Raw genomic sequence first — 15,015 nt, forward strand, 5'->3', positions numbered from 1 at the left:
GGCACTAAGAAGATAGTGATGGTGGAAGGTAAAAGTGCATCTAAACCATGGACTCAACATTAGTCATGAAGAAATCATATACTTGTTGAAAAAGTTTTATTAGTTATGAAACAAAGCATTCAACGCATACTCCTAGGGGAAGGGTTGGTAGGTATGAACCATCGCGTGATCCCGACCGCCACGCAAAGGATGACAATCAATATACTAATCATGCTCAGATTTCATCACATAGCGGTTCACCATACGTGCATGCTACGGGAATCACTAACTTCAACACAAGTATTTCTAGATCCACAACACCTTACTAGCATGACTTCAATATTACCATAACCACAACTCAAAACTAATTGAGATGAATCAAACTTCTCTAACTATTCAATGCACATGAAGGTGGAAGTTTTCGTATCCCTTTGGATAACTACCCCTTTTGAGACTACTTTCAAAGCATAGATCAACTACCAAGCCACGCACCGCTGCGCTCTAAAATATATAAGTGAAGCACACTCTAAAATATATAAGTGAAGCACATAGAGCAAAAGTATCTAGCTCAAAAGTTATAAGTGAAGCACATATGAGCTGAATTGTCTACCAAAAGATATAAGTGAAGCTCGACAAAATCATGGTGAGTGCATGTATCTCTCTCTAGGTGTGCAGCAAGGATGATTGTGACACAACAAAAATAAAAGACTCCTACGATACAAGACGCTCCAAGCAAAAACACATAACATGTGGTGAATAAAAATATAGCCCCAAGTAACGTTACCGATGGATTGAAGACGAGAGAGGGGATGCCTTCCCGGGGCATCCCCAAGCTTAGGATTTTACGGCATCCTTGAATCTCTTGGGGTGCCTTGGGCATCCCCAAGCTTGAGCTCTTGCCACTCTTTATCTCTTTGTCCATAAGAACTTCACCCAAAACTTGAAAACTTCACAACACGAAACTTAAACAGAAACTCGTGATAACATTAGTATGAGAAAGCAAACCACCACTTCCTTAGGTACTGTAGCAAACTTAAATTCTACTTATGCTGATGTTGGGTTACTGTATTTTAAATCTTCCATGGCTAATACCCCCCGATACTATCCATAGTTTCATCAAAATAAGCAACCAACACAACAAAAACAGAATCTGTTAACAGCACCAGTCTATAGCAATCTTTATATTTTGTATACTTATGGTACTTCAAAAATTCTGAAAAATTACGACAGTCTGAAGAATTTGCGTAGAAATCGTTAGTGAAAAGAATAAACTCAAAAGCTCTTACAGAAAAAAAATGAAAATTCTTTTCGTGAGCAGAAAGTTTCTGTCTTTTCCAGCATGACCAAACGATCACCCCCAAGACTAATCATAACGGTTTTGCTTGGCACAAACGCAAAAAGAAACACAAAAAACACAATCATAACAGAATTATGAAAGTGTGGAAAACACAAAACAGAAAAAAAAAAGGATAGATTCGTTAGGTTGCCTCCCAACAAGCGCTTTTGTTTAACGTCCTTAGCTAGGCAAAAAGTCATGGAATCACGTATAGTCATCTTTGGTGCTCAAACCATAGGTAGCCCTCATCATAGATTCATAAGGCAATCTTATTTTCTTGCTAGGAAAGTGCTCCATGCCCTTCTTCAAAGGAAATTGAAATCTAATATTCCCTTCCTTCATATCGATGATAGCACCAATAGTCCTTAGGAAAGGTCTACCAAGAATAATGGGACGTGAAGGATTGCAATCTATGTCAAGTACAATGAAATCCACGGGTACATAGTTCTTATTTGCAACAATAAGAACATCATCGATCCTTCCCATGGGTTTCTTGACAATAGAATCCGCAAGATGCAAATTATGAGAACACTCTTCAATCTCATGAAAACCAAGAATATCACATAAAGACTTTGGAATCGCGGAAACACTAGCACCCAAATCACACAAAGCATTGCACTCATAGTTTTTTATCTTGATTTTGATAGTAGGTTCGCACTCATCATGAAGTTTTCTAGGTATAGAGACTTCTAGTTCGAGATTCTCTTCAAGAGATTTCATCATAGCATCTACGATGTGCGCGGTAAAGGCTTTGCTTTGGCTATAAGCGTGTGGAGAGTTTGCAATGGATTGCATCAAAGAAATGCATTCAAACAAGGAGCAATTATCATAATTGAATTCCTTGAAATCCAAAGTGGGAGTTTCATTACTACCCAAAATTTTGACTTCTTCTACTCCACTCTCCACACCTTTATCATCAAGATAGGTGGACTCCGAATCATTGGGGCGTTTTTCAACCAAAGTGGATTCATATCCAGCCCCTCCATAAATAGGGTTGACACGCGAAAACAAAGATTCAAGAGGAGACACACAAAGCACTTTAAGATCTTCGTGATTTGCATCACTAGAACGCACCCTTTTAAACCATTCATGTCTAGCGCGAATTTGGGTGGTTCTTTCTTTGCTCTCATTCATGGAGATACGCATAGCTTTCAAAGTTTCATCCAAGTTGACCTTGGGAGGAGCGCATCTAACTTTCAAAGCATCAATATCACAAGACATCCTATCAACGCTCTTAGCCAAATCGTCTATTTTGAGTAGTTTTTCCTCTATGGACGCATTGAAAATCTTTTGAGAGTTAATGAACTCTTTGATATTACTCTCTATATTAGAGGGTAATTTGTTGTGATTTCCATAAGTGTTGTTGTAGGAATTGCCATAATTGTTAAAGGAGTTACTAGGAAAAGGCCTAGGAACATAGTTTCCTCTAAAAGCATTGTTGTTGCCAAAATTGTTTCTACCAACAAAATTCACGTCCAAACTAGCGTTGCTACTCTCAATCCAAGAAGATAGTGTCATGTCATTAGGATCTACGGTAGCGTTTCTACTAGCAACCAAATTCATCAACTCGTCCATCTTAGCACTAAGCGAGTTAATTTCTTCTATAGCGTGCACCTTTTTGCTAGCAGGCGACCTTTCAGTGTGCCACTGAGAGTAGTTGGTCATGATATTGTCTAGGAGTTTTGTAGCGTCTCCTAATGTGATTTCCATGAACATTCCACCTGAGGCGGAGTCCAAGATATTGAGAGAAGCGAAATTCAAGCCAACATAAAAGATTTGTATAATCATCCACAAACTCAAGCCATGAGTGGGACAATTTCAAATCATAAGCTTCATCCTCTCCCAAGATTGTGCAACGTGTTCATGATCAAGTTGCTTGAAATTCATGATATCGTTATGTAAGGAGATGATCTTAGCCGACGGAAAATACTTGGATATGTAGGCATCTTTGCACTTATCCCAAGAATCGATACTATTTTTAGGCAAAGAAGAAAACCAAGTTTTTGCGCGATCTCGCAACGAGAAAGGAAAAACTTTCAACTTAATCACGTCATTATCCACATCTCTTTTCTTTTGCATATCACAAAGCTCAATGAAGGTATTGAGATGGGATGCGACATCTTCACTAGGAAGGCCAGAGAATTGCTCTTTCATAACAAGATTCAGCAAAGCTGCGTTGATTTCATACGATTCCGCACTAGTGGCGGGAGCAATCGGAGTACTAACAAAATCATTATTATTAGTGCTCGAGAAGTCACAAAGTTTGGTGTTTTCAGCCATGATGACTTCAACAAACAAACAAGCACACAAGCAAGCAAGAAAACCGGCAAAGGAAAACGGCAAAGGAGAAAGGCAAATGAAAACGGCAAATGTGAAGTGGGGGAGAGGAAAACGAGAGGCAACTCGCAACAAAAGTAAATGCAAGAGATGAGTTTGTGAGACCTACTTGGATAGATCTTGATCTCTCCTCCCCGGCAACGGCGCCAGAAATACTTCTTGATGTCAGTTGTGCTAATGCAAAATACCTTCCAATGGCGCCAGAAATAGGTGTGTCGACGGCACCAGGAATCCTTCAGCTATGGCTACGCCTTAAGGGACTTCCTAGGCAAATATGCAAAGGATTTCCCCCGTGGCCTTGGAGCCTTGCGTTGGTGTTCCCTCGAAGCGGAAAGGGTGATGTAGCGCAGCGATGGTAAGTATTTCCCTCAGTTTGAGAACCAAGGTATCGATCCAGTGGTGGAGTATCACAAGAGCCTGCACAAACACAAAGAACCTGCTCCCAACGCTATGAAGGGGTTGTCAATCCCTTATAAATTGTTCGCCAAGTGAGAACTGGAAGCAACAAAGTAACAAAGCAAAGTAAAAGAGGAGGTGTAAACGATGGATGTGAATAGACCCGGGGGCCGTAGTGTTTACTAATGGCTTCTCTCATGAAAGCAAGTAGACGGTGGGTGAACAAATTACTGTCGAGCAATTGATAGAACCGCGCAAAGTCGTGACGATATCTATGGCAATGATTATATCTATAGGCATCACGTCCAAAACAAGTAGACCGATACTGTCTGCATCTACTACTATTACTCCACACGTCGACCGCTATCCAGCATGCATCTAGTGTATTCAGTCCAAAAGAACAGAGTAACGCCTTAAGCAAGATGACATGATGTAGATGGACAATCTCATATCAACGACAGAGCCCATCTTGTTACCCTTGATGGCAACTACTTAATGTGTGCCTTGCTGCCCCTACTGTCACTGGGAAAGGTCACCACATGGTAGGACCCAAAACCAAGCACTTCTCCCATTGCAAGAATCATAGATCTAGTTGGCCAAACAAAACCCAAGACTCGGAGAGACTTACAAGGATATCAAATCATGCATATAAGAAATCAGCAAAGACTCAAATATATATCATAGATAATCTGATCACAAATCCACAATTCATCGGATCTCGACAAACACACCGCCAAAGAAGATTACATCGGATAGATCTCCATGAAGATCATGGAGAACTTTGTATTCAAGATCCAAGAGAGAGAAGAAGCCATCTAGCTACTAACTACGGACCCATAGGTCTGAAGTGAACTACTCACGAGTCATTGGAGGGGCGATGATGATGATGATGAAGCCCTCCAACTCCAAAGTCCCCTCCGGCAGGGCGCCGGGAAGGGTCTCCAGATGAGATCTCGCGGAAACGGAAGCTTGCGGTGGCGGAAAAGTATTTTCGAGGCTCCCCTGATTTTTTGTTGTATTTTAGGGAATATATAGGCCAAAGATCTAGGTCAGGGGGCGGCTAGGGAGGCCACAAGTCCTGCCACTGCCGCCTCCCCTGGTGGCGGAGTGGGGGCTTGTGGGCTCCCTGGAGCCCTCCTGGCTTGGCCCACAGGCCCCCTGATCTTCTTCCGTTCGGGAAAAAATCATTTCGGGGATTTTATTCCGTTTGGACTCCGTTCCAAAATCAGATCTGAAAAGAGCCAAAAACACAGAAAAAACAGGAACTGGCACTTGGCACTGAATTAATAAGTTAGTCCCAAAAAAGATATAAAAGGTACATAAAACATCCAAAGATGACAAGATAACAGCATGAAACCATCAAAAATTATAGATACGTTTGAGACGTATTAGTGACACTCCATACTTATCACTTCCATCTTTGGAAAGTGCTAGCAAGATTCCTTGCATTTGGGGATTATGAGTCACAAGTTCAGAGGATTTATCCTTTGGCGGGTCTATACGGTTGTTCTCCATTGAATCGCAGGTTGATACTGCATCACATCCGTCTTGTCTGCAATCAAAGTTGACACTGGACGGGTCTCCTACACACAATTGATAAAGTCCTAATATCAAAATTCGGAGTCATCAATTTTGTATTCAAGGAACCCGCCTCACACTACCGCTAGACCAACTCACGCAAATATGCCTTCGCGCGAGCAAGTGCCATATTCACTCCAAGACGAGCCGCTGATTTTCTAAATTCTTAAACCCATTGTGGTATTGTTGACAGCTAATTCAGCATATCTTTTACTCTTTTAGGAGACTGCTCAAGATTTTTTTACCGCCATGATGGCATAAACGGATCATGTGAACAGATGCTCCACATATGTGAATATTGCTTTCAGCTTAACTATTGGCTCTTGCTAGAGATTATGGCTTTTTTGCCCTGCAAAAAAACAATCATACATATGAGCCGACAATATTTGATGACCCGGAAAATAACAGCAGAAAGATCAAGAATGGTACCAAAGATGGCAAGAGTCATTTCACCAATATGTTTCTTCAACTTGTTCAACTCGGCGGTGACTGAGCCAAGTTTTTGTTCGGTTTCTTCTGCTCGCGGTACTAAGTCGGTCTTTTCCTCATCAAACTTGGCCTTCGCTTTCTCAAGATGAGTATCATCTTGGATTAGAGAAACCTGGAGACGAGCCACCACAAGTTCCACATCAGTTTTCAACCTTCTCTCTTTCTTGAGTTGTCTATTCAAGACGCCTCACACAGACTCAGTTTCATTCACTTGAAAAAATCATATGTATGAGAATCAAATTTGACAAAGCCCCAAGCCATCGTAAGTATACGACTTGGCCCTTGGGGGCTACAGCACACAAAATTCATCTAAGTCCCAGGCAGATGCCCGCATTCTACATGGCACTTGGGGGATAATGCAAGTCGCTTCTTTATGAATTATAGCAAGACCCGACTATCTCAAAGAGACAAGCCGTCCCTCGGGGGCTACAATCCGGTTTTGCAATTATGAGGTGACATATGGCAAAGTGACAGAAAAGTCCCCGCTATCTCAAAGAGACGAGCCAGCCCTTGGGGGCTACGATTGGCGCTTTTTATCATCAGAAAGACCCGACTATCTCAACAAGATAAGACGACCCTTGGGGGCTATGACGGGCATCTTTTAACTTCAAGAAAGAAAAACAAAGAAAAGTACCAACTCATTATTATCATAATGACCAAGTCCTTGAGGGCTACCTATTGTACTAAGTTGGCCCTTGGGGGCTACAAGAGTATACACAATAAAGGATAAAGGATAAAAGGTTTTTACCTCATATTTGGCCCTTAAGGTGTTGACCAAGTTCATTTCAATGTCCCGGCTCTCAGATAGTCGGGTCACATATTGTTGGTATAACCCATTGATATCAAGATCATCAAGATCTGGAAGCTTCAACTTGGCTTTTCCCTTCTCCATATTCGTCGGCTCATCTTTGGTCACAAGCTTTGCTAAAACAGTCGAAGTGCCAGGAGCCTAAAAAGTTTCTCCTACAATAGCCACTTATCTGTTGTCCGTGGCAGCTAATGGAGAAGCATTATCCACATGGGGCACAAGGCTTGAAGGATGAGGAGGACTATGAGGTCGAATGTTCAGCTCATTGGATGTGCCTTGATTTTCAACACATGTCTCCATCATAACTAGCTCTTCAGCACAGGTCATCTCCACATCATGAGCTGGCTCAATGCCCAATTCCGGCTCATTTTGGCCACACGGCTCAACTTGAGTCGTCACTTCATTTGTTGGAGGATTTTGAACGTTGCGATCTACAACAACGGAAGAAGACTCGCCCGCCTTTTTCGTGGCAAAAACTTTGGCTATACAAGTCATAAAAATAGTTTATTAAGTCAAAGAAATGACAAGTGACAACATAGTCAATAAAAAGCTTAGCCATGATTGATGGTGAAAGACGAAAGTTGTGTACCGTTGAGTCACCAGAGGAGGGTGGTGACTCCTGATAAAGTGAATTAGACGTACTAAGAGGTTCTTTAAAAAGGCCAGCTTGGGGATGAGAAGCAGTTGGACTATGTGTCACCTCAAAGAGTTGCCTGTGAGCAGCCGGCTTTGGAGGTAAGTCGGCGGACAGTTCCCCAGAGCAACTCCGGGTCTTGAGTTTGGACTGAGCAGCATGTCCAGTTTGCTTAAAAAGACAGTTCCGATCTAAGTAAGCAGCTAGGTGCGTAAACTTAACTTTTCTGACGGCTGGTCTTGTCCTGTTCATAACATATGTTTCTAAAGAGATGGAGGAGATCGAAATTACCTCAACATCGTCGGCTTGACTAGTCTGAGTATTGTCCTCGGAGAAGAAGCATTAGCAAGTTCAACAAACAGACGGCCAAGTGAGTCACCTTCTACCTCACATTCTCCTCCCGAGGCGGATTCATGTGTCGGGTCATCCATTTGACCAGCAGGAGGAGGAACAGGGGTCTTGTCCCTGGCTCTCCAAAAATAAGAATTTGCCTATAGTAATAGCACAAGCTGGAAACGTAAGAGTGTTGGTGAGAAAGTTATGATATAGGAAGTATACAACTTTAAAGGATACTTACACGTGGGACCGAGTTGGTCAAGCAGAATGGAGCTAACCCGGTCACTCTGCATTTCTACTTTGAGTCGCCAAACATTTTCTTAGTTGCTTTATTGATTTCATTCTCAGACAAGTCCTCTTCATTGAAATGTTGGGCATCCATCGACTCGCCAGAATAATTACACATCAAGTCGCCTCTTAAACTGAGGGTTTGAATCCTCCAGCTTATCCAACACCGGACTTTCTGTTGGTTTGGTTCTTGGCGAGGTACGACCGTTGATATACATAATTTAGGTTTAAGAATTTGATGGTTTATTCTATTCATACTTGAGGGGGTAAACACTTTTATGAAGGCCAAGGAATTTCATAATGATGTTTCACCGCAAGAATTCATCGAGAACAAAATGCTACAAATCTTGAAGAGTTAAATTATGTATAGTCCATAAGGTGCTAGCTTCTCTAGAGAATAGAAATATAATATATCTTTGTTCACCCTTTTTTCTTTAACTTCTCTTCTCCTTATTACATAGAGAAAATGCAAACAAAATAAGAACACTTCAGGACATTCAATTATAATTTCAAATAAACATTTCTCACCACTATATAGAAGAATCATGATTCAGATTTTCAATTTTAAATGTTCCTAACACCAAAAGTGTACTTTATGGCACGAAGGTCGTGGCCAAGTGCGGCCAACGGACAAGCGCTTGCCATGACAAGAGTACTTAGGGAATCTCCAACATCGAACCACAAACCGTCCGCATCCGTTCGGATCATGTTGTAGATCGCGGAAACAATCCAATGCAGTCATGTATTGGTCCGCAGAGCATTCCGAACGTGATTTCTCCCGTAAATCGGAGGCAACCCGAAGGGGATTTGCGGGAGTCTGGATCGCTTTAAACCCGATTTTGACCACCCTGGCCCACCCAAGCCCCCCACCCGCCCTTCCCATGCTTTCCATCCCACGTGCCATGTCGCTTGTCGCGTTGCATTTATGTCGGTCCAGAGCATGCAGCGTTCGTCATTGATCCGCAATTTGACCGGACGGGAAGGCGGTGCAAACGTACAAGACCTTTCGAGCGTCGGTGCTTTAATGCGGACATCGTGTCCCGAGAAACCAACTCCGGCAACTACGCCGCATTGAAGTGGGTTGACCGCCCCACCGCCTGGCCTGGCCGTGGCTATTTAAGCCGCGTTCTTACGTCGTACGGAGCACCACACCCCCCCTCATCATTGAGTATTTCCTTCTCTCTGAACTTTACATCCTCTTCGAGCCCAGCCAGCGATGATGCTAAAGTCCTGGTTCTCCGCCCCGACAGGCGACATCGGTGGGAGCTCGCCGTCCGGCGGATCGTGGGGTTGTCGCTCGCTTAGCGGGGCCATCGGAATTCACGACGGCAGGCTCCTCCCGCAAGAAGGAGACAGTCATCTCCTCTGGGGATGAGGAGGAGGAGCCCCAGCAGCGGCCACGTCTATTGTTGGAGGCGGTTGTGACATACGAAAAATCCGTCAATCAGATGGACATCATGACGAGCGTTCGCTCCGTCAGATGGGACCGACACCACCATCACCGGCATGCATGAAGGAGGAGTCACCGTCCCCATCGCAGGTCTGCGTCAAGCACGTACCGGCATCCCCTCTCCGACGGGTGAAGGACGAGCCGACGTCCCCTCCGCGCAACAGTGTCCTCCACATTGACGGCCACGTGAAGCAGGAGCCCGTGTTCCCCCACCGCCTCTGTCGCGTGAAGCTAGAGCCGGCCTCGCCCCACCGAACAGCCACTACGTGTGGATCGACGGGCCATCCTCGCCACCTCGACGCCACCGTCTCTAGATAAAGGAGAAGGTGCCGCCCGCAATCGCCAAGGCCTGTGGCCGCATCCTCCACTAGCCGGGAGGCGGCGGTAACGGTGGTGCCTCCGGCTCTCGGGCCATGGTGTCTGAGGCCGAGCGCACGGCGTGGCAACAAGTGAGGTACGACCGGGCAATGGCGGTCACTGCTCCGCGTTCGCCAAGACTATGTGGTGCGGAATGGGTCTGCAATGACCCGGACCTCGCCACGGCGTGGGTGTTCGACCGCTTCATGAGCATCACGGAGACGGCCGCCACGGGTCGCCGCCGCCTTGACGGCGAGGTCGCCAAGATCAGCGGAGTGGTCGCTTAGCACGAACAGTCTAACAAACACGGATAAGGGCATTTTCAACGACAACCAGCAAATTTGTGTTAAAATTTTATTTTATTTGTACAGCTGCGCTATTGCTATGACTACACATACATGTCGATGCTGTTATAATTTTATTTGCCTGTGCTTGCTAGTGTAGTCATATTTGTGATTATTCATAGTCATGTAGGAAACGAGACACCCATTGCAAATCATTCATAAAACATGTTGTTTTCATTTTGCTTGACTTCTTGGTTGCAATTGATAACGGGTCAAGTTCACATAAAGCAAAAGAGTACGGAGGAGAACACCGTAAGTGTTTGCACCTGGGCTAATAGTAAATACAGAAAAATAATAAAAGGTAATCAAACAATTCTAAATATTTTGATAGAACAATATCCTTAGGTCTTGTTTGACACGGAGGGATTCAGAAGGTTTCGAGAGGAAAATCCTCGGGAGGGTCAGAAACCCCACAGAACCTCGGGCTCTCATTTGGTAAGAAGGGTTTGATTAGCCGAATCCTCTCTGTTCCTCTTCAATCCCTTTATATCCATGTGTTTCAGGATCCTCCTCCACAGACTGGTGGAAGCAAATCCCCAAGAATTTGAGAGGATTGGGTGAAAGGAAGGGATTCACCAAATCCTCACAAATCCCCTCTTCTCCAAACCTCCCAAATTCACTTGTACGAAACAAAGCCTAAGTGTCTTCCCACCATATCAATTTCCCCAATCCACTTGTACCAAACAAAGCCTAAGTGTCTTCCCTACATATCAATTTTGTAAGATATCACATTCGTGACACTTTGGGTAAAAAAATAAAACAGCCCAGAATGCTTAAAAATGACCTTTTTAGAGTCATATTTTGTCATTTCAAAAAAAATCCTATTTTGTTTTTTCTTTTGTCCCAGGCACATAAAATTTTATTTCTTCACAAAAATTTGCAAAGGGTAGAACATTCTTTTTTTTTTTGCGATAAAGAGGGTAGATCATTCATAGATGTGTATATTGTAAAAGAATTCATAACTTCAAAGAAAATTCTATTGTTTTCGATTTTACTGTTCATCCAGGTGCATATGCACCCAAAGTAGAAACTCATGTCCAGGAGAACACTCTTTGTTTCCATTTCATTTCTACATGTATGAAGAAAAAATGTTACATGCTATAATCGTGCAACAAAAGGGTTACATTTTCTCGCGCTGTCCATTAGTTTACAGGTTATCTTTACACCAGCTGCATAAAATCTGACATCGTAGCTGTGGGAGCAGTGCACAGTAACACAAATACTTACAGGCAAGGGCATGTCAAGCCAACCAAAGATTTGCCAGGCAGGATATGTTCTCGTCATCTACTCAGTCAAAGGTCATCCATTGTCTGCACAGGAGGTGGAGTAACATCAGGAGCTGAAGAGGCGCTACTGTCTGATCTCTCGCGGATCTCCCTGTACTCTTGGCATATCGCACACAGATGGCAAAATAAGTGCGTCGTCAAATCGCCGCATGGTGCTTCCTGCAAAGTAAGAACATTTGTGATAAACAACTTTGGTCAAGGAAAGGAACACATAGCTAAAATAAATCACAACATGAATGCATAATAAGGTAATTGCGAAGGATTATGACATGTCAGCGGGCAAGGAGAAACAAACAACAATAGAGGATATTAACAGACTAGCACAAGTTCAAACTACGCACCGGAAGGTTGTACTTCGTTCTTAGTGCTTGGCGGTATCCACAAGCATAACAAGCAACAGCAGACCCTGGAACTGCTAATACAAGCCCCCCAGTACACAGACAGCAGAAACTTGTCAGAAGGCCCCAAAGCATGCAATGGGTGGTGCATGATCCAGCGAGAGTTCCAGATCCCAAGAACTGTGCATTTTTTCCAAAAAGAAAGCAGGGGCAAGTCGCACCAATACAACCTAGAAATAAGACGAGAACAATTTAGGGCATAAGAACAGTTTTCCTTTCCTGCAATTAAAGGGTATTTTTATGCATGTCCTGATAACACCCCCAAATTGGATTCATGTTATTTCTAAGCCTATCAGGACTTTGTCAAACAAAGCAATGCGGCAATAGTCCACACAAAATTAAAGTATTGGGAAGCAGAATTAAGAGGTGGTTAATGGATGTAGGACCAACTCTGCATTGCAGGCTTAATGTGTCTTAAACATTCTCCTTAAAGATGCCCTTGAAATAGTACCAAGAAATCATGTTTCAATATTGTTTTACTATATAAGCCATAAAAAGTCAGTCATATACTAAGCACCTAGTTACTGTGAAACCAGACGACATCCAGAAAAGCCCGAGAGAAAGAGCAACAAACAGGATAAGACTAAATATTAACATGTTCTGTTGAAATAGGTTAAGAATAACATCGATCTGATCTTACATTATCTATTCAAATTTAAATTCATATTTCCCTCCAATTCAGCTTCATACTAACATGCAAATGGTAGCTAGCTGCATTTGTAACCACGAGAAGTAGTTCTGATTTTGTTTCCAATCCTCTGCCAGTAACCATAGTCCATATATGAGAAGGCAGTAGGAAGCTATTGATAACTTCTCGATAAATTGGCACATTATCACAGATTTCTCTATTTATCTTAAGGATCTCAGTTTGTCTCATCATTATACAAGTTTGACTCCAGTGAGATTGCGCGAGTAATGTTAACACTCGGAACACTGAACAGCACAGTTGATTTTGCTACTCTTGTATTAATATTTTACTACCAAAGATAAGATATTATCTTCATCTAGAAAGATGTATTGGAACATTAATACATTACTCTCGTATTGTTTTAATACTTGAATATCAATTACTTCATGGTTATTTATAACCTAGAGGTGTAGCTAAGCATTTGACCAGGTTACCCCAGCGGCCAAGAAATATAGAGGTACTGCCCGTCTCTACAAGAACTACATATAACTCAGAGCACCACCAACTACTGAAATTCAAAAAATAAAGGCAAGAAGTTTTTCTCATGAGTCATAACTATGAACAATTTCTCTCTGTATTATGCACTTGCTCCTACTTCCTTATGCACTATGTAGTAAGACTAAGAGAACATCAGACTAACCACCACTAGGTACAGAAAAACGAAGATATTAAATAGGCTACTAGGTACCGTTTGAAGATTTACTTTTTATCCTATCATGCAACCAAATAGCACCTTTTATCTTTCCTTCTGTAATTCAAGGAGTCACGGGTCAGAAAGTAGCATACAGCTCTGTGGATCATCAAAACAAGCACAGATGCCTGAAGACCATTGTGTAGGATCCCTGCTTAATCTTTGGCGCGTGGCAATGTTCTCCTCCACCTCAGGAACGCTATCCTCCTCAGTATCTACACCATATAACGGAACATACTGCGGCGGAACATAGCTTCCTTTTCCAACCATCTCTGTAACACAAAGGCAGTTCTGGTAAAATAAAAGAATTACAACTTCACTAAGAGAAGATAAAACATTCAACACTGCCGCATAACGTGGTGCAAAGACCGAGCTTTAGTGATGACATTATGAATTGTGAACTCCGGGTGTGTTTGAGGTTTCGCGATGCCATTTCGAATTGTAAACTTCAGGAGTATTAAAGACCAACAGAAGAATTCAGCATGCTTTTGAAAGAGTAAATGCATGTTTACCAATTAACTCTTGAATTGATAGCATGTCCTAATCCAGATAACTCACAAGAAATATATAATCGAGAAATATAGCAAGTTGGCAAAAACAAGCAAGACAACATTCCTGGTTGTTCGTGGGAAAAGATAGATTTTGCATCGGAACCACCATCTTCACGCGATATGAATTCAAGCTTTCCTATTCGGTGTCGAACTCATGAACTCAACATAGAAACAGAATTATGGATCTAATCCACAAATCGAGAAACCATATAACGGTAACAACGGATTCTTTCCTACGATTGCGCCACACGGAACTCTTATAATAATGGTAAATAATCCTATCAGGGAGGACGTGAGATAAATTAACAAGTAAAAAATGCCAGACTGCTCACCAATAAATCGGTAAAGACCCCTGAAGCGCCGACGACCAAATTGGTGCTTATCCGCGGCCTCGCCTCACCAGTTCCGGAACGCTCTGTCCGCCGAATGCCCGAGCTGCGGATTCCAGATTTCAATTGATCAAGAAAGAAAGCAGAAACCCGATCCAGGAACGAGGTGAGATTTGGGCAAAAGCCAACAAAAGAAAATCGCGTCGGATGCCACCCGTCGGATATTCGGGCGGCAGATAAGAGGGAAGGGGAGGGGAGCCGGTGGCTGTATTGCCGGCGTCGTACATGCGCTTCGGCAGGAGGAGATATCCGGTGCGTGTTAGGAATGGACGGGAGGGCGAGGTCGAGCTTAGCTCGGGGAAGAACCGGAGAACACGTAACACGTTCCGAGGAAGCTCACCTTGAGAAACCGCCGCAGCGCTTTGAGATTCGCGGCGGAACTGTCGGTGCTCGCCCAAGTTTTTCCCTCAGCCACCATGGCGATGCAGCCAAACCTAGCCAAGTGGGCTGGCACAGTACGGCCCAGCCCACGCTTAAACATGACAGCACAGCACGCCTAGGCACGTTTATATGTGGGCCATGCCGTCTCGGCGGGCATTTGCTCGGCACCCGTTGCGGACGAATCCTACTCCGCATTTAACATCACAGACACCGGTTGAGAGTAACTAGTTGAGGAGCATTTCCTTAAAAGCCTCTTAACAATCAGTCCGATGCATTGTCATTTGATGCGGTTTTAGCCT

At 43.3% G+C, this 15,015-nt stretch overlaps 1 protein-coding gene across 2 annotated transcripts; it reads right to left on the bottom strand.

The window, feature by feature from the left end:
- Positions 1-11,368: 11,368 nt before the first annotated feature.
- Positions 11,369-14,694, bottom strand: LOC123443482 (cell number regulator 5). 2 transcript variants are annotated; one of them, XM_045119864.1, is made up of 5 exons: positions 14,676-14,694; positions 14,279-14,381; positions 13,491-13,667; positions 11,960-12,186; positions 11,369-11,777 (listed from the first exon to the last, which is right to left on the bottom strand). In XM_045119864.1, the coding sequence occupies exons 3-5, from the start codon at positions 13,663-13,665 to the stop codon at positions 11,625-11,627; spliced, it is 555 nt and encodes a 184-aa protein (XP_044975799.1). In that variant the 5' UTR covers positions 13,666-13,667; positions 14,279-14,381; positions 14,676-14,694; the 3' UTR covers positions 11,369-11,624. The 2 variants fall into 2 exon arrangements, with proteins under 2 accessions (XP_044975799.1, XP_044975798.1); XM_045119863.1 differs by having other exon boundaries at positions 14,561-14,694.
- Between the last annotated feature and the right edge of the window lie 321 nt (positions 14,695-15,015).

The sequence above is a fragment of the Hordeum vulgare genome, chromosome 3H (assembly GCF_904849725.1).
Source record: "Hordeum vulgare subsp. vulgare chromosome 3H, MorexV3_pseudomolecules_assembly, whole genome shotgun sequence".
Lineage (NCBI taxonomy): Eukaryota > Viridiplantae > Streptophyta > Magnoliopsida > Poales > Poaceae > Hordeum > Hordeum vulgare.

Coding starts and splice junctions, on each gene's coding strand:
- LOC123443482 (XM_045119864.1), bottom strand. CDS start 13,665: ATGGTTGGAAAAGGAAGCTATGTTCCGCCGCAGTATGTTCCGTTATAT. Junction 12,187..13,490: donor TTTTGATGATCCACAGAGCT/GTATGCTACTTT, acceptor TCTTATTTCTAG/GTTGTATTGGTGCGACTTGC. Junction 11,778..11,959: donor GAACGAAGTACAACCTTCCG/GTGCGTAGTTTG, acceptor CTTACTTTGCAG/GAAGCACCATGCGGCGATTT.